The sequence below is a fragment of the Geotrypetes seraphini genome, chromosome 8, assembly GCF_902459505.1.
Source record: "Geotrypetes seraphini chromosome 8, aGeoSer1.1, whole genome shotgun sequence".
NCBI classification, from domain to species: domain Eukaryota; kingdom Metazoa; phylum Chordata; class Amphibia; order Gymnophiona; family Dermophiidae; genus Geotrypetes; species Geotrypetes seraphini.
Genome location: NC_047091.1, coordinates 2233403 through 2253719, shown reverse-complemented (window position 1 = coordinate 2253719; position 20317 = coordinate 2233403). Strand labels below are relative to the sequence as shown.

General features: G+C 43.3%; 1 protein-coding gene across 6 annotated transcripts in view; it reads left to right on the top strand.

The window, feature by feature from the left end:
- Positions 1 to 20317, top strand: part of CLASRP (CLK4 associating serine/arginine rich protein) — a 211791-nt gene that overhangs the window by 132229 nt on the left and 59245 nt on the right. For 3 of the 6 annotated variants that reach the window (XR_004540410.1, XM_033955811.1, XM_033955813.1), the window contains exon 15: positions 5081 to 5124. Coding sequence is in view for 5 of the 6 variants with exons in the window: in XM_033955811.1 (XP_033811702.1) it covers positions 5081 to 5124 (44 nt within the window). In the remaining variant the exon portion in view is untranslated. The remainder of the gene's footprint in view (positions 1 to 5080; positions 5125 to 20317) is intronic. The other 3 variants (XM_033955808.1, XM_033955810.1, XM_033955809.1) reach the window with 1 other exon arrangement.

The following is a 20317-nucleotide window of genomic DNA, read 5'->3' as shown; positions in this document are numbered from 1 at the left end:
TTGACTGAGCACCTGTTGCCGATCTGAAGTTCTGCTGATGCCGGGAGAAGGAGACCGAACTTGAGTACTGTCGCGGGACAAGGGACGCGCCGATGCCGCTGAGTGCCGTCACAGCCCAGGAATTTTCCGGACCTGTCCGGTTGTGCACCCCCACTAAGGCTGCACCCGGGGCGGACCTCCCCCCCTTGGTACGCCACTGTCTCCACATTCCCATTTTTCCAAATCACCAGAAGTATCTGTGGTTCTATGTTTTGGGACATTTCAGTTTGCAACGATGCCCTTTGGATTGGCAACGGCACCCAGAACTTTCACTGAGGTGATGGTGGTGATGGCAGCCCATCTTTGCACCCTGGTTCATCCTTATCTGGATGACTGGTTGATCAGAGTCCCCTCGCTGTCTGAGGGACATCAAGCTGTTCAGTAGGTGATGCAGTTGCTGCAGCAATGGGCTGGGTGATAAACTTTAGGAAGTCTCACCTCGAGCCAATGCAGGATCTGGAATACCTGGGAGTTCAATTTCACATGGGACAGAACTAAGTGATATTGCCTGTCTCCCATCAGGAGAAGCTTCGACAGGTTGTTAGGGATTTTCTGGCCACTCCAGTTCCGACGGCGTGGCAGTACCTTCAGGTTCTGGGGACTATGGTGGCAGCAATCGATGTAGTTCCTTGGACCAGAGACCACCTGCATTCACTTCAGGATGCTCTCATTTCATGCTGGAATCCCCAGCAGGATCTGTTACATGCACCCCTGCCCTGGACGACTGTTGCATGGAACAGTCTTGCATAGTGTAATGTAATGTAATTTATTTCTTATATACCGCTACATCCGTTAGGTTCTAAGCGGTTTACAGAAAATATACATTAAGATTAGAAATAAGAAAGGTACTTGAAAAATTCCCTTTCCCGAAGGCTCACAATCTAACTAAAGTACCTGGAGGGTAATAGAGAAGTGAAAAGTAGAGTTAGAGGAAAAATAAAAATAAAATAAACATTTTAACAAGACAGCATTGATCTAAATACTTTGGAAGGTAGAAGAGTGGTTGCAACCCCTCTGACTTTCAAGAGGCCTTCCGCTCCAGATCTCGGATTAGGTGATTCTGTCTACGGCTGCGAGTTTAAAAGGCTGGAGATCAGTATCTATGACCATACCTGTTCAGAACCCGTGGGTACTCTCAGAGCGCAAATGGTCGATCAATCGCATGGAGCTTCGAGTGATTCGGCTGGCTCTTCTCTGCTTTGAGAGTCGTCTCCATCATCGAGCCATATGTGTTCTCTGACAGTGCCACAGCAGTAGCTTACGTCAACCAGCAGGGGGGCAAGAGGAGTCCATCTCTGAGCATGGAAGTTCAGCTTCTCTTCTGGTGGACAGAGAGACATCTTGTGGCACTGTCAGCGGCACACATGGCAGGAGTGGACAACGTTCAAGCAGACTTTCTCAGTTGTCAGACGCTGGACCTTGGACGAGTGGTCACTGTCTTAAAGAGCATTTGAGTGCATAATAAATCAGTGGGGGAGCCCCATGTTTGATCTCATGGTTACTGTGGCCAACAAGAAAGCGGATTGATTCTTCAGTTGTCGCAAAGCCGAAAGTGAAGGGTTGGACACTCTGGTTCAGCCATGGCCACCGGAAGGTCTCCTCTGTGTTTTTCCTCTGTGGCCCATGATAGGACGTCTGTTAAGGCAAATCGTGGCTCACAAAGGTCCAGTGAGTCTGGTTGCACCTGATTGGCTAAGGCAGCCGTGGTATGCTGACCTGGTTCAGCTCCAGCAGGATCGGGGTCTCAGATTTCCATGTCATTTTAACTTTCTCACATAATGTCTGATTTTGATGCAGGATCCAGACCACACGGCCTTGACTAGCCAGGGCTACTCTTCGGCGGTGATTGCCACATTGCTTCACAGCAAACAGAAGTCCATAGTGGTGGCCTATGCAAATGCTTGGAGGTGTTACCAGGCCTGGTGCTCCCTGAGACAGGTAGGCCTGTTTCCCATCCATTCCTCAGGTCCTGGAGTTCCTGCGGGATGGCCTAAAGAAGAGCCTAGTGGTAGCTTCACTCTGAGTACAGATTGCCAGTCTTTGTGTTTGGGCCCTCCTTCTCTGAGGGACTCATTGGCAGTTCATCCAGATGTGGTTCATTTTCTGCGGGGTGCTCTGCGACCTAGGCCTCCTTTGCACCTTTCCTGTCCGACCTGGAATCTTAATCTGGTTTTTCACTCTCTGGTTTCGTCCGCCATGTGAGCCTCTGAAGCAGGCGTCTCTGTGGGATCTCATGATCAAGACGGTCTTCCTGGGGGCTCTTACTTCAGCCCGCAGAGTTTTAGAGCTTCAGGCTCTTTGTTGCAGGGATCTCTTTCTGGGTATTATGAATTCCACTGTGATGCTGCATACTGTTCCTTCTTTTCTTCCGAAAGTGGCTTCTACTTTCCATGTGAATCGGAAAGTCTGGCTTCCTGCTTTTGCTTCCTCTGGTTCGAGGGAGCAGGACCATAACACGGTCCTTGAATGTGCACAGAATTTTATTGCGATGTCTGGAGGTCACCAACGAGTTTCACCTTTCTGACCACCTGTTTGTTCTGGGGGTCCTACCTGCAAAGGTAGGCCAGCTTCTAAGGCTAACATTTCCAGGTGGATTCCCATGGCCATTGCCGTGGCTTACATGGCAGCCAGAAAGAAGCCCCATCCCCTCATGAAGCAGACTTATTCAACCAGAGGTGTTTCATCCTCTTGGGCAGAGTCCGTCTGCTGTTTCTCTGGATGAGATTTGCAGGGCCACAACCTGGTCCTCCTTACATACATTCACCAAATTCTATAGAATTGATGCGGCAGCCATGCGGGATGCTGCTTTTGGTGCCTCTGTTCTGGCAGCGGACTCATCAGTCCCACCCTGAATTTTCAGGACTGCTCCCACTGGTCCCAGAATAAAGTAAGATTGTAAAAGAATGAAAGATTAGGTTCTTTGGTAATCTTCTTTCTTGTAAATCTACACTTTATTCCAGGAACCCACCCTATTCTTTGCTGATTCACCGATCGTCTGCCTTTACAAGCACTAGTAAGCTGGATTTATGTTTTCTGATCAACCTTTACAAGAGTGCCATCAGAATGTTGGAGGGTCCCTGTTTCAGGCACCACCTTCTGACAGTGCAGACTGTGTCTCCCTATAGCACTGTTTTATCGTTCAGGTTTCTGATGTTTCCTAACCTGTTATGTTGTTTTTCATTGTTGCAGTTTTGCATTTGTTGATATGAGCAGAATTGATTTACTTGTCGGGGAGTTCTCCCTGTTTATTCCCTTCTCTCTTGTTTCTGTCCTCTACAGTTGTTCCTGGCTGCTTTTAGACTGACTGAGGCGCACTGGCATAATGATGAGTGATGAGGTATAAGGGAGAGGGGTTTAGGTCTCTGAAATTTTGAGACTTCCTACAGTCTTAACAGGTAGATGGAAATAACCCACTGGTCCCAGAATAAAGTGTGGATTTACAAGAAAGAACATTAGCAAAGGTAAGAGCCTAATCTTTCATATCCACCTCATGCACAGCCCTTACATATCCATCTTCCCCACCCCAAGCCTCCTCTCAGATGCATAACTCTCCCATGCACACATTCACATATTCCTAATATACTTATCACTACTCATGCACCCACTCATGTGTTTATCTCCTCACATACCTGATTTTTTTGGGGGGGACCTATGTACTTGACATCTTTTTTTGTTATTAGGGGAATCTTTGGTGTTGTGTCTCCTAATTGGTGGGTTACAGTAATATGGGAATTTGAAAGTACTCTTCCCAAATACCTGGATCATAATTATTTTTTTTTTTTTAACTTTATTCTGTTTTATGAGAATTGAAACTCATAATTGTAGTGAACTTGAACTGAAATAATTTCTGGTTATTTTCATTGCTTAATACTAAGAGCCTCTTCTATTAAACTGCACTAGCAGTTTCTAGCGCGGGAAGCCATGCTGAATGGCCCGTGCTGCTCCCAATGCTCATAGAGTTCCAATGAGCATTGGGAGCAGCGCGGGCCATTCAGCGCAGCTCTCTGCACTAAAAACTGCTAGCGCAGTTTAATAGAAGAGGGGATAAGTTTCCTATGAAATGGTATGGTGGCCGTGTTAGTCCACTTTCAAAGTAATATAAAGAACAAAGGAAATAAAGTAATACCTTTTTATTGGACAAACTCAATGTATTTTATGATGAGCTTTCGAAAGTAACCCTTTCTTCAGATCAGAAATTAGCAAATGTTGACAAATATCAGTATACAAGTAAAACATGAAAGCTTTTTAGAAAGAGGGAAAGGTAGGAAGGCTTGATTTGTCTTTATTTGAAATTTCATAAATATTTTTTAATTAAAAAAAATCTTATAAGTAGGGGGTGGGAGGTAGGCAGGGGATGAGTTAGATAGTGTAGGGGCCTCACCAAACTAGTCTGCACATTAACCTGCAATTGCTAAGACTGGCCCTATTTTCCAAGGGCGTCTGTATTAGTCCTCATAAATCCCTCCCACCTTTTCTAAAAGATGGTGTCTTCTAATTGAAGCTTTACCTGGTACTTGGGTGGCCCCCCCATGACTGCCAAACCTGCACATGCACAGTTGACCATACTAGAAAGCTCTCCAAACGAGTTTTGTTACTCATTTTCTAACTTGGACCACTTCAGATGATGTCATTCTCTTTGAGGACTAATATTCAGCTGTCCTCAGAGAATACTTGTTATTGTTAACCCTTTAATTGACAGATGGTGAAATGGCTGTTTTACATAACTTGAAGTTGAACGAGAGTAACAGTGCCAAGTAACAGGCATTTGGAGATGCAGCCCTCACTTAAGAGCCATAGAAAACACATGTTGCTTCTGAGCAACAATTCCAAATAAAGGGATAAATAACTTTGCTTTCTTTCACTTGCTACTGTCATTTTTCCCCACCTACTGTCCTCTGCATGTTCCTGTCATGAGCTTCCTGCCATTCTCTTCATGTTCTCTTTTGCATCCCATCTCTAATTCCCCTTTTGTTGTCTTTAATGTAACTCCTGAATTAGATGGCTGTGATGTTGAAATATTCTTATTTTTCTCCATTTGTAGGCTCGAGCCTGCTGCTTTCAAAGAGACTGGAGCTGCCAAAGTCAGTAAGAATTTGGTCCTTTTCTGTGTAATCCCAAGAATCACGTTATTGCATCGTCTTATTGAGTAGAGAAAACAATGTTTGGTATTTGGATTGACACAATGGCTTTTGCTCATTTCACAATATCCCTAGGTAACAATTTGCTAAAAGAAGTGTCATTACATCCCTGCTTCCAGTTTGTATCTGGATTTGACTGGTTTCAGTGACTCAGAGATGTCTATATGAATACATTTCTCACATTGTATCATCTTTATCAGTTTGTGGCTATCACTGCCCCCGCCCCATCTAGCAACTATACTCCCAGATTCTGTTACATTTCTTCTGGATTTAGTACGCTAGGTGTACAATCTCCTCCCGCAATCTGTGAGTTGTAGAAATCCAAACATTTTTCTGAGCACATGCTCCTCCTACCTCAGAGAGAGAGTTAGAGTCCCCTGTAGTTTTCAGTTTCTGCAAGCAATCTATGCAAAAGTCTTTTGGATTTGCTCTGCATCTTATTCTTATATTTTCACTTAAAGTTCATCTTTTTCAGTGACTTGAGTGCCTTGAGACCTCTATGTGGTGGTCGTCTGTCAGAGGAGAGGACGCAGTCCTGCGGAGCTAGATTGCTGCTTCACTGAAAAACTTTGGTGGATCTGTGGAACCAACCTGCTGTGTGCCAACCTTCCTGGACTCAGGAGTACATTCCTCTGGAAGCTTGCTTGCCCGCTGATCTCGTCCTGAGTAAAACTCCTCCAGGTTTCAGGGTGCAGGCTGCGTTTCCCACCCCCGGTCACATGAAGAAGACCTGTAGGGGCAGAGGTTATAGTTGGTGTCCGTCGGACTGGCAGTCCAAAGATCTTCAAGTCTGGTCGTTTTGGAGCTATTCTGAGGCAGAAAATCCTTTTCCTCCATTCAGCTGCAGTGAAAAGAGCCGACTGTGAGTACACCTCTGTTAATTCCTATGGGAGCTGCTGGGGTGGTCTGTGAAAAACTCTCAAACTCATTTTTGAGAGTTTCTGAGGGTAGGGTTCAGGTTTCCTACCTCCCCATATCCCAAATCGCTATTTTTAATTTTTGCCATTTTGGACGCAAATTCGCTGGCAACGGCCATCTTGGATTTTTATCGATCTTTCTTTCAAAGTTTTATTTCTGCCTCAAAAACCCTCAATTTGATTAAAAATTGTTTGTGATGGACTCTCCAGCCCCTAATCTAACAAATATGTCCATTGATTGTGTCGAATTGGCACCGGATCAGCGACTGATCTGTGTTTATGTAATAATTAATTTTGTATTTAAGTAATGATTAATTCTGTAATGGAAAATATTTAGCTGTATGTATTATGGTTCATTGAGATTTTATTGTTTTATTGTTTTACTATTAGAATTGTTATTGTTGTGATGTTTACTATGATATTTTATGGGAAAAAAAATAACTTTTGTTCTTAATCTTTCCTTTTCTATTTATAATGGAGTTCTTATCTTGATGAATATGAACTATGTATTGTAAACCGCTTGGATCCTTTTAGGCTGTTAAGTGGTATATAAAGTTCTTAATAAACATAAACAGACTGTGTACCGCATGCTGCAGCATGCTGGGTAAGGAGGCAGGAGCTTCAGGCTTCTCCTTTGGGTTCTGAAGGGTTGTGGAGCCAGCCTGTGATTTCAGGAAAAAATACCGCCCAGAGGCCGTTCTGAAGCCTGGCACCAAACGCCAGTATTATGAATCTGTTACACGAAGCTGTGAATTTTCACCGGCCTTTTTTTTGGCTCTTCTGGAAAGTTTATTCTTCGGACCCAACTTGTTGAATGCAGCCAGCCCTCTCATCCGGCTCTGGCAGAGCTCAATTGCATTATGCCTTAAGGATATTATGTCGCTTTTGCTTCTGACATTGCTTTTATTTTGGATAAAGGATGTGCGCTAGATGTGATGTATTTAGATTTTAGCAAAACCTTTGACAGTATTCCAAGCAGACGTCTAATAAATAAACTGAGTGCCCTCAGGATGGGTCCCGAAGTGACGGGCTGGGTCAAGAACTGGTTGAGTGGAAGGCGACAGAGAGTAGTGATCAATGGAGATCGATCTGAGGAAAGGGACGTTACCAGTGGTGTGCCTCAAGGTTCTGTAGACCTGGCGAAGCTTGAAGAATGGTCTGAAATTTGGCAGCTAAAATTTAATGCTAAGAAATGCAAGGTCATGAATTTGGGTTGCAAAAACCTGAGGGAACGGTACAGATTAGGGAGTGAAGAGCTTATGTGCACGACAGAAGAGCGGGACTTGAGTGTGATTGTATGTGATGATCTTAAGGTGGCAAAACAGGTTGAAAAGGTGACGGCAAAAGCTAGAAGGATGCTAGGTTACATAGGGAGAGGTATGGCTATTAGGAAAAAAGAGGTATTGATGCCCCTGTATAAGACTTTGGTGAGACCTCATTTACAATATTGTGTACAATTCTGGAGGCCGCACCTTCAAAAAGATATAAAAAGGATAGAATTGGTCCAGAGGAAGGCTACTAAAATGATATGTGGTCTTCATCATAAGGCGTATGGGAACAGACTTAAAGATCTCAATCTGTATACTTTGGAGGAAAGGCGGGAGAGTGGAGATATGATAGAGATGTTTAAATACCTATGTAATGTAAATGCGCATGAGTTGAGTCTCTTTACTTTGAAAGGAAACTCTGCAATGAGAGGGCATAGGATGAAGTTAAGAGGCGATAGGCTCCGGAGTAATCTAAGGAAATACTTTTTTACAGAATGGGTGGTAGATGCATGGAACAGTCTCCCAGAAGATGTGGTGGAGACAGAGACTGTGTTTGAATTCAAAATGTCCTGGAATAGGCACGTAGGATCTCTTGGAAAGAGATAATGCGGATACTGCGGATGAGCAGACTAGATAGGCCATTTGGCCTTTATCTGCCATCATATTTCTAACACAGTCACCCTGAGAGTCTGGATTTGGGTGAGGACCCCTCCATCAGCAGACCTTTTAAGCATGGCTTTGTCCACCATTTTAATGCTGAGGTTCTGAAAGAGCAAAAAATTGTAATCTCCTCTTTCCATGTCACATTGTCCATCATGGACCATTCTAATGTGCTGTCCTCTTTTTTTTCGATCCTATCCATAGCTTCTTGGTCTGGTTACAGAACAATAGGATGCCCAGGCTGTTCTTTCCGGCTCTCTCAAGCTATATCTAAGCTTTATCTGCTGGCTCCTGCTTTTCAGTAGTTTTGAGCAACCTAAAGTGGATTCCGCCGTGGCACAGGATACCCAGCACACGGACCACCCTAGTGATGGAGGAGTAGTGTTTGAGGACTCCCAGGATCGCAGAGTGGATATTCTATATATATTTTTTTAACTTTTTGAAGTGGCTTCTTCAGGCATCAAGGCGGTGACAGTCTCCTTTGCGGTGGGTGCCTATCATACAAGGTTGTGCAAGTTACTCTCTGCGGAAGTGGATGTCTGTCTCCAGCTAGTGCGGGATGGTATGGATTATGTGACGGATGCCATTTTTGATCTTATTCGAGTTCTTACTGCTTATGCAGTGTCTGCGTGCCAACCTCTTTGGATCCGTTCTTGGGCTGGGGGGGGGATGCTGCCTTCAAGGCCACTTTAAATAGACTTCCTTTCAAGGGTCAGCTTGTTTTTTGGTAAAGTCTGGATGACTTCATGGCCAGTGCTGCTAATCACCGCCCCTAAGCCTCTTCCTGTTAACAAGTGATAACACTTCCAATTCCAGACATCCGGATCCTGGGCAGCTACTTCTCCTAAACAGCCCTCCAGAGGGCTGCCTTGCTCAGTTTTACTAGGAGTAGAGTCGCATGTCCTCAGATAAATGGGTACTGGACATAATTTGGGAAGGGCACAATACAGATTTCTTTTGCATGCCTCTGGATTTGTTTCTGGACTTGCCAGCAGGTCAGCTGGAAAAGGAGTGAAAGGTCCATAATACTTTGCAGCGTCTCTTGCACATCCAAGCAGTAGAACCCATTCCAGAACACGAATCGGGCTTTGGCAAATACTCTTTATACTTCATCGTGCCAAAGTCCGGCTCGAAGGACTGGAGGCCTGTTCTGGTTCTCAAGTCGATCAATCGCTTCCTGCAGATTCCTCATTTCCAAATGGAAACTGTGCGTACAGTCATTGCTGCTGTCTCTCCTGGGGAGTTTCTAGTGTCCTTGGTTCTCACAGAGACTTTCCTCCATATTCTACTATTTCCGGAGCATCGCATGTTTCCATGTTCTGCAACAGCATTTGCAGTCCGCAGCTCTTCCCTTTGGACTCACGACAGCTCCCCGATGATACTTGAAGCAGTTTTTCTCCACAGGCAGGATGTCCAGGTCTATCCTTTCTTGGATGTCTGGTTGTTCCAGGCTCCGTCTCAACTTAAATGAGCCCATACGGTGGAGACAGTGGTCTCTCTGCTACAGAGCTTGGGTTGGATTATCAACTTCAAAAAGAACCAGTTGACACTGTCTCAGACCTTGAAGTATCTGGGCCTTCTCTTCAACACCCGGCAAGGTCGTGCATTTCTTCCCAAGCCACACAGTCCAAAACTTCTGAGCAGATCAGAGAACCTTCCAGCTCCCAAGTCCTGGCACTATCTGCAGGTGCTGGGGTCCATGGCAGCATCCTTGGAGGCAGTCCCCTAGGCCAGTGCACACATGTGCCCTTTACAGGAGTCCCTCCTTTTTCGGTGGCCTGCGCAACATCTTCCATTTCAGATGCTGCTTCCCTGGATGGAACCAGTGTGCAAAAGTCTGCGCTGGTGGCTTCAGGGTGAGGCTCTCCATCAGGGCAACCTTTTTCGGATCTTAGTGTTGGGTTTAGGTGATCACTGCAGGGACTGCTCCATTCAGGGGCATTGGTCTCCTTGTTACTGGTGTTGGTTGATCAATCGTTTGGAGCTTCAAGTGATTCGCCTGGTGTTGCTTGCTTCCAGCCCACTCTGGAAGGAAAAATGGTGCGAGTGTTCTGAAGACTAAGGCATGGCAATGGTGTATAGAATTCGTCAAGGAGGCACAAAAAGCGCTCCCTTGGGCTAGGAGGCTCGCATACTGTTTCGCTGGGCAGAGTTACATCTTCTTTCTCAACGGAGCATGTGACCAGAGTCGACAGACTTCCTCAGTCGTAGAAAGCATTTCCGTCTGATCATACAGCACTGGGGTCAGCCCAAGATGGCATCAGTAGAGAACTCGAAGAGCAAGTGCTTCTTCAGTCGAAGAACAGAGCACAGAAACTCAGGGTTGGACATCTTGGTTCAGCCCTGGCCAGCTCACAAGCTCCTTGTGTTCCCTCTGTGGCCTTCGGTTAGTCGGGTCATCCATTAGATAGCGACACATCCCAACTTGGCTCCAGACTGGCCTCTTCATCCATGGTTTGCGGATCTCGTCAGTCTTCAGTGGGACAGGAACCTCAACCTCCCTATCCTAGGAACTTTCTCAGTCAGGGTCCAGTGTTTTAGAGACCCACAGCACTTTGGTTTTCCAGCATGGCTCTTGAGCACTCAGCTTTGATTAGGCGTGGTTATTTAGAGGAGGTCCTCTTGACTCTCTTGAAGTCCAAGAAACCCTAATCTATTCAGGACACATAGGGATTTGTTTGCTTCCTGCTCATCCGGTTGTGACCAGGTTCCTGAGAGGGGCGCTTCATTTGTGGCCTCCCTTGCATCATCCTTTCCTTTCGTGGACTCTTACCAGCATTCTGTGGAAGCCATTGAAGGCTGCTTCTCTTCTGGATCTGACTGTCTTTCTGGTCACCTTTGTCTCAGCACGGCGTATTATTATTATTTTAAAGCTTCAAGCTTTTTCGTGTGGAGACCCTTTCTTCGTATTACAGACACCGGAGTTGTTCTCCATACTGTACCTTCCTTTCTACCGATTGTAATTTTTGCTTTCCATGTCACCCAGGAGGTTCATTTGCCTGCATTTCATTCCACAGGCTCAGAGCAAAAGAATCAGATCTTATGCAAGTTGGACATCGAGAGTCTTCCTGAGCGGACTAATGTTTTTTGGATATCTGATCTTCTCTTTGTCCTGACTGCTCAGTCTCAGCGTAGTCGGCCATCATCTATGACCTCAATCGCCCGATGGATTCATATGGCCATTTCTGTGGCTTATGTCCCCTTCAGACCCACTCCACTAGAAGTGTTTCTGTTTTGTGGGCAGAGTCTTGCATGTTTTTTCCAGATGAAATTTGTAGGGTGACTCCTTGGTTCTCTCTTCCTACTTTACCCATTTTTTTCTGGTTGGATGTGGTGGCTCACTCTGATGCTGCTTTTGGGACCTCAGTATTGCGGGCAGGCTCTTCTGTCTCTCCCTAGACACCGCTATTACTTTGATATGTCACCTAACGTACTGAATCCTGAAGGGACGTAACAGAATGGAAGATTAGGTTTTCACCTTCAATAATCTTCTTTCTGTTAGTCCCTGGAGGATTCAGTATGGCCTGCCCTCTCACTTGTTCTGAATCACCTGTTTTCTGCCTCATTTATTCTCCTTCCAGGCTTCAGGATCTTCCAGCCCATTGACAGATCCCGTGGGAAGTTTTCCTCTTCTGTGAGTATGCATTACTGAAGACTGCCTCATGTGGGTACTTATTGCATACAGCAGGTTAGTTCTTTATTGTTCCTCAATGTTTTTTCTGTTTTGCCTTTGTGTCTGTTTATTGCTTGTTTTCATGTTTTGCAGACCAGACCAGACCAGTTCACAAATTGTTTATGTTGCTGGGTAGCTTCCCCAGTATCCCCTTCTTTGTCATGGATTTGTTCAGGTATGTTTGACTTTGGATCTGAACTACTGGGGGCTCTAACTCTGAGGTGGGAGGAGCATGTGCTCAGAAAAGTGTTTGGATTTCTGCAACTCCCGGATTACGGGAGGGGATTGAATACCTAGCATACTGAATCCTCCAGAAAGAAGATTATCGAAGTGAAAACCTAATTTTCCATTTTATCATGATTTAATATTTACTAGAACACCAAATACCTATGTATTTAAAAAAGAAAGCAGGCACCATATAGCTAAATTCTTTGTAAGAGCTAGGTATAAATCTGTGTTGGAGGAATGTGTTCAGTGCTAATGGTATGATAGCAAGTGCAAGTCTGTTAACTTCCGGAGTTAGAGTTCAGGTAGTGGTTGATACAGCAGACTTCAGGACTTTGTATGACTATATGGTATCCTCCATCCCTTTATCCCTCTTTCTTGGAATTCCTCAAACCCTAATACCACCAGATCCTCCCACAAATTAAAACTATCCTTCCCTTCGCTAAAAGGCATTTCCCACACAGGAAAGCTAGGGACCTCCCTCCACTTCAAAATCACTGAGCTCTGGAACAACCTTACCTCCCCTCTTCGGAACTTGAGCTCTCTCCAAGTTTTCCGCAAACATCTGAAAACCTGGCTTTTCTCAAAAAATGTAAGTCTCCCTCCAACTTAGGAATCAAGGAAACTCTTATATCTTGGCATCCCAAGTCCTCTAAATTTTCTTCACACTTCTACCTCTAACCCTCTGTTGTAGTTCCTTCCTATTTCTCCTACTGTAAACCGTGTGGAGCTCTACGAACGTGGAGATGATGCGGTATACAAACCTAAGGATTAGATTAGATTAGGCTAGACTATGAAGTCTGGCTTCAGGCGTCATAAAGCTAATGTGCATCCAGTAACTGTGTTCATACATATGCAGACAGTCATCAGGTTCTGGGATATAGATATGATGTGAGAGATATCATTCTGCAGTCTGCATTGTAGAAAGGAAAAAATGTAATAATTAGAATGCAAAGTTTAATTCAGATCACATGTAGGTAGATTCAGCTACTTTAAAAGGGAAACCCTCTCTATAACACGTGTCTGCCCCCACAGAAGAGAATTACAGGGATTATAGTGAGACCTTGCTGCAACACCCCTTAACTTCTGTATAAAAGAATTCACAGTAAGAATTTTAAAGCATCTATATTGTTACTACATAGATGCTTTCTTATGAGCACCAGGTTGTTCCAAGGCTAAAGACTCAATCAAGGTGAGACAGAGCTGGATCAATCTCACTTCACATTTGCAGACCTGAGCATATGCTCTCATCTTTTTGAACCCAGAATATGTTTGGCTCGGAGGAATGGATTTTAAAGAGGAAGGTTTTCTGCAAGGGCCTTTCTGGGTATGCACATATGATTTTCTACATAAAGCACACCTGATAGTCCTTTTTTGTCATGTTTTTTTTCAGATGATAGTTGTATGGGGGGTGGGGAGTTCTGATTTGGAAAAAATATTTCTCCCTTATATATTTGAGCCTCATCAATTTGCTTCTTCCCTCCTTTGGCCTTTAAGTTTTGGGACATTGCTTAATCTGGATTTTCTTCCTAAGTATGGCCTTGATTTAGTAGTGTTGATTGGTCCCAATTTTCTATTAAAACTTCAAGATTTGATTCCATTTTTCAGTTTTTCTTTCTATGGCTGAAAATAAGCCCAGCAGATTTAGGCACTATCCTCATTATAATTTCAAGAGATTCATTACAAAATTTACATGTGCTGTTTTGGGCTAGAATGTGATATGTCTGGTTGTGATATCTGCTTATAGCAGTGGTTTCCAAACCTGTTTTGGGGGAATCCCAACTGGGCAGGTTTTCTAGATATCCACACTGAATACGCATGAGAGAAATTTGCAAGCAGTAGAAACTGTGTGCAAATCTAGCTCTTGAATATTCATTGTAGACTCAAACTTCAGGGTATCTTCCTTGCCAAAGTCAAGTTTACTTTTGCTTATACTAGCATCAAAGGCATTGATATCAAAGTATCAGAAGCATCCCATGACACATACACATATGTAGATATGCAGTCTTTTCTTCCTGTAAAGCCTCCAATGGAATCAGCATTGGTAACATTTCAGGAGTGTTTATTTATCATAAGTTGGTGGAAGTTAAATCGCCTTAAACTAAATCTGGAAAAAAACTGATATTCTTATCCCACCAGTATGCAAGAGATAAAATGAGGGGATTTAACTTTGAAGGTACAAAGCTTATGGGGTTCTCCTCACTTTTTCTAAAAAATCATGGGTTAGCAGTGTTAAAAGAAGGGTCAGTGTAAACTTGGGTTGGGATAGTTATGCCTGTATCTGAAGCAATAGATTCCTTGGTGTCTATTGAGGAAGAAAAATGTATGTAAAGTAGATTTATTAGTAATAAACAAAAGTCATCTTACATGTAATAAAGTAATAGCAAATTAGGCCTAAGGATAACATACAGAGTTGTCGGCATCTTTTATGTGGGATCCGTTCTCAGCCGGTATGCTACTTTTACACCCTAGTTTAGAAGCCTAGGATTTAGAGTACTACCTAGTTACTAATTGCATACTTGATTTCTATTGGATTGTTACATTAGTCATTTAGGTTGATTGGATGTTATACATACTGGTAATTAAGTCATAATGAAACATGGTGTCAGTTGGTGTCAAATATGACTTCTTTATTTCCCATGACAATGCATTCTGAATACTAAGGTCAGTAATTCCTTAGAGTGGGCCCCCTCCCTTCTAAGCTTGACTGTAGATCTGTCAGCTGTTTTCACCTGCGGTTAATATGACTTTTGGTAAGTCATCCTGACATGGAGTTGTGTGGTTTGGTTTTCTTCTTGTGACCCAGAATATCCAAGACTTATCACAGTCAGCAGATGTTTGCCAGTTTCTAGGGCAAAGATGAACTTCTCACAAAAACACGTTCTTTGTGCTGACAGGAAAAGATATGATTTTTACATTGTTCATAAGGTAGGTAAGTTTTTAATTCAGTAGCACAATGTCTCTCTAAAGTATCTCCTCTGGGGGGTCTCATGGGGAATCTTCACCTTCATTCTCCTGAAGGTTTTCTTCCTTATTCTTCCTCATTACACAGACCAGTCCAGGACCATTGGGTTATGTCCATCAACCAGCGGATGGAAACAGATGAAAAATAGTTCTTGTGATTTGCCCCTTAAGAGTATCATGCAGCCTGGTGCTTCTCAGCCAGCTTATAATCCGGTGATATTGGGCTCTGTTGATCATGGGGTCTTATTATAGATGGTTTCACAGCTTTCCTGAAATTAAACATTCCTTCCAAAAATCTAACAAATGATGGAATTTGATTCCATAGTTTAGACAAGAAATGAGAATAAACTTACATAGAGGCATTTTCTTGATAAAGGGATCGTCCTGAAGGCATATTCAATCGTCTCTCTTCTTGTAACTATAAAGATCGTCCAGAATATAAATTGATAATTTCTTTAACATGGAACCATATTATGGAATATTTTAGAGGCCAAAGTCAAAGCTATAAAAATACGTGGCGGGCCATAATCAAAAGAAACATCTAAGTCGGATTTGGATGTAGAGCGCTAGTCGCCCAAAGTCGGCAATGATAAAATGTTCATTCCCAAAAAGTACATCTAAAATTTTTTTTGCAAAAATTGTCTTATCTGAACAGCCAGGCATTAGATCGTCCAGACCACCACTACATCTATCTTTATTTCACATTCTCAAAAATTCTTCCAAGTCCCAAACGCCCAGAACAAGACCTTTTGGACGTGGGAGGGACCAGCATTGTGATGGACTGGCCACCCAGACAAAGCAACAGAGCAGTGGGACACTTTACAGGGCACGGATGTGAACTTTACAAAAAGGGTGCCACATAAACATCTCACCAGAACTCCCTTATAGGTTATGGTGAGCCCCCCCCAACAAAAAAACACACTATACCCACCTTTCTACAACCCCTTATGGCTGCATGTGCCACCTATATGGCAGTACAGTAGAGTTTTGAAGGCGCTGCTAAACCTCCAATGTAATTTGAATGACCTCACACCAACAACCCAATTGCTGTATATAATATACGTTTAATAGTAATAAACAAAAGACAGCTTACATCAAAAATAGTATCCAAATAGGATATAGTATCAGCAAATTAGGCTAAAGGAGGAGCTTACACAGAGTCACAGTATGTCATGTGTTGCCAAATCCGTTCTGAAACATAAATCACCAGGTATGCTACTTTTATACCCTAGTTTAGTAGCCTAGGGTTAAGAGTGCTACCTGGTTACAATTTACATATTTAGTTTCTATTGGATTGTCACATTTGTCATTTTTGTTGATTGGATGGTATACATACTGATAATTAGGTCATAATGAAGCATGGTGTCACATGGTGTCAAATATGACTTCTCAATACTAAGATCAATGATTGTCAGCAGCTTTATATACAGATGATATCATTTTGACCATGTCATCTTGACCTGACATTGTGGCTTTCTTGTGGCCCAAGCATTTCTTGGAATGTCCCAGAATAGAACATCCACCATTTGTCACAGTCAGCAGATGTTTGCCAGCTGCTAGGACAAAAGATGAAGTTCTCTTGCAAAAGTATTATTTGTGCTGACAGGAAAAATAAGCACTTTTTGCACAGTTCATAGACCTTATGGTAGGTTTGATTCAGCAGCACAATGCCCCTCCTGAGGGTCTCCTATGGGTCTTTTTCCCTCTCAGTGTTTGAGGTTTTTTGGAGGTTCACATTTTCCACCATCAATGTAGTGGTTAGAGTGGCTTATGGGCCTGGGTCCACCTCTCTATGGTTCACTAGCCCACCTCCCAGACTACTTAAGCCACCTCTGTGTAGCTCTACTAGGCTTTCCTATTCCAGGTGCTGATGTTCCCGAGGCAGGTATGTACTTTTACATTCTGAACTTTGTAGGGGTGCAACGGGGTCATGGAATGTATGTGGGTCTTTACTTTGTCTCTGCAGTGGTTATCTGGTCACTTTTGATACCCTTTGGGCACTTATACCTGTCTTTACATCGTCTAACTCACAACTTATAATTTCTGCCTAGGCAGTCTCGTCAAACATTTGATTATCCCTGCAGGATGACTAAGTCTAGGTCAGCCCACATCCCACCCTAACCACTCATCTAAAAATGCCTCTTTCCTCTCTTGGCACACAGAGGGATTCAGAGGCCTAAAATGTCCCTGGATGCGTCCATAAAGCCATTTCAATTATCGGCACCTGGAAAGACCTGGCTTTTAGATCGTCCAAGTGCCAACTTGGACGGGCTTTTAGACGTATTTAAGTTTGATTATGAGCCCCATAGTCTTCCAATAGATAGTGAATAGACAGAGGCCAAGCTAGAGAGACATGGTCGCAAATATCTGAATTTTTCAGCAGATCTGTGTTCTATACACGTTGTAAACATAATAAGTTATTTGCAGGCAAGCGTAAAATAGTTGAGCAAAGTAAGCTTCAGAAAAATACATTCAAATTTTTCATAGTTGACACAGATAATAAAAATAAGTAGATGCAACCTGACAAATATGATTTGTAACTGATAATCCAGAATCAAATAATACTCCTAAACTGTGTATCTGGTCTTTATCTGTCAGGGTAGCATTACCCGAGTAAAAGATGGACGAGAGTAAGCATAATGCTACAAAAATAGCCAAGATGAAAAGAAATTTAGAAGAACATGAAGAAAATACCAAGTTAATAACATATGGTTGCAGTGTTCATTTGTTGCACTTCTAGCCAAAGACTAATGTCCTTGACAGTGGGGTACCAAGAGGGAGGGGGCAGTCCGCCCTGGGTGAACGCCCTAAGAGAGTGTATAGCTGGCACACCGGGTCCGGAACCACCCTCCCTACTCTGCTGCTTTCCTGAACCAGCAGCAGCGGCAGTAAACTTTAAATTGAGTCACCTTTCTACACATCCCCTTGGCTGCCGGTCTATCCCCCTCCAACATCACTTCCTTGTTCCAGAGCAGAACCGGCAGCCGCGGGGAGGTACAGCAAGGTAATGTAATGTAATGTAATGTAATTTATTTCTTATATACCGCTACATCCGTTAGGTTCTAAGCGGTTTACAGAAAATATACATTAAGATTAGAAATAAGAAAGGTACTTGAAAATTTCCCTTACTGTCCCGAAGGCTCACAATCTAACTAAAGTACCTGGAGGGTAATAGAGAAGTGGAAAGTAGAGTTAGAGGAAAAATAAAAATAAAATAAACATTTTAACAAGACAGCATTGATCTAAATACTTTGGAAGGTAGAAGAGAGGAGAGAAAGGAATAGAAGCAGAAGGGGGAGCCGTTGAACAGTAGAATTCTGGAGAAATTTAAATGATAGAAATAGAACAAAACAAAGACAAAAGGCAAAACAATAGATAAGATTAAAGATAAATCATAAGCTGGAAAGAAAAATAAAATAAAACTTTGTCTTCAATCCACGGTTTCAGCGTCAGTGATGAAGTGGAGCAAGTAAGTTTAGGAGGAGCGATTGACGTTTCCAGAAAGGGCTTCTTCAGGGAAGAGACTTGGCAGACAGTCCCAGGATGCCTATGTCTCCTCCCCTGCGATGTTCTCCCATCCATGCATTCCCTCCCAGACACACTGCCCGTGCCCCAGCCGCTCCAAGGAGGCTGCCCCAGATGAGGCCCATGGTGAATGCAGGATTCTCTCCTCTGCGGGAAAGCCGCCCGGAGCCGACAGTGGATTGCATGGGGGGAAGAGGTCCCGCGATGACTATGTTTAAGTTTACAGCAGTCCGGTATTCTATCCCTCCTCCCCCCATGGGATCCATCTTCAAGCAGCCGGCAGCGTGAGTGAACACATGCTGACTTTGGTGGCCCAGAAGTTTTCTCTCTGCTACTGCTTCCTGTTGCCTGTTCCCTCATAGGCGGGAAGCGGTAGCAGTAAAGGCCGCCGAAGGTAGCGTGTTCACTCACGTTGCCGGCTGCCCAAAGGATGAAAGAGCGGCTGCCTTAACAGATTCTGTGGAGGGGTGGAACGCAGGGATATCAGGTCGCTGGGGGATCAAGGGGGGGGGATTAGAGAAATACTGGACCGAGGGGATGGAGAGGGAAAAAGAAAGATGCCAGACCTCTGGGGCAGGTAAGGAGAGGACAGAAATGCCAGACCATGGTAGGAAGAGGAGGAGGAAAGAGAAGGCGAGGAGATACCAGACCACAAAAAGGGAGAAAAGGAAGGAGAGAGATGGACAACAAAGTTAGGAAAAATGACGTTATTTTCAACTTAATGATTGAAATATGTTGGTTTTGAGAATTTACATCTGCTGTCTATGCATTTGTTTCTGTTTCTCTGGTGTTGTACTACATGCATACAGAGTCTGGCATTAGGGTTTTGTTTGTGTATATTAGGACTTTTAATTTTTGTTCCTGTATAGAGTTGATCTGTGTTCTGCATGTGTGATCAAAGTCAGATGTTTTGGCAGTAATGAATGACGAGAAACGTTATTGGTGTCATGGCCCATATTTGTCGGCTCTCCTTCACACCTTTTGGACTCAAAATGGCTCTTACTTTATGGAAGTGGGGAGGAGAGAGGAGGCAGAGGCAGGCTTTTTTATCACCATCCACGGTGATATTAGCTCCAATTCTATGAGCTTCAAAGCTGTTACACTGTGGCCAGTGCTAAAAACCACACTACGATTTTGTAAAAAAAAAAAAAAAAAAGGGGGGGGGGGGGGCAGGAGGTAGTTTGTGATTACATAATCCATACTGGGCAAAAGTGTTTTCTATGTTCTCTATTAGCATTGACTGTGCAGGATCAATCTGTACTAGTCTAGCTTGTTTAGTTTTACAATGGGTGTATTGATGTTCTACTGCTCATTGCAGTATGTAAGATGTTGCCTTTTCCTAGGTACACTCTTCTTGTGCGATATGTAGATTGTTACTAAAAAATCATGTTTTTCATATAAATGAGGGGAGTCAAAAAGTGATGTGTCCCGGGTGTCACATATGGTAGGTACGCCACTGGTCCTTTTTACTAAATACTTCCATAACAATCATTTTGCAGCTGCTCTGAAAAGAATGGGTGGAACCAAGTTAATGTTCCCACAATATGTTAGATGAAACTTTGTAGTGGACTGTTTGAGCAATATATATCAAGAATTGGCCTATTCTGATGACAGTTTGTGAACAAAATCGAGAGAAAATAAATGGCACTTTTACAGCCAAAATCCTCAGCATTGGGCTTAAGAGAAATGTTAAACATGGGCTGAGAATCCTAAAACCCATTTCTGAAGTTTTACACAGAAATGCTGATGAGAGAATTAAATTACAAAAAGCAAAAACGAAAAAATGCAACGAATCTGCAGTAAAAGGTGAACACCAAAAACTAGAATGTCCAAGGTGCAGAAATCTTTATTTAAAAAGCAGACAAAGTATGCTTTTTAAATAAATAGTTTTGCACCTTGTACATTCTA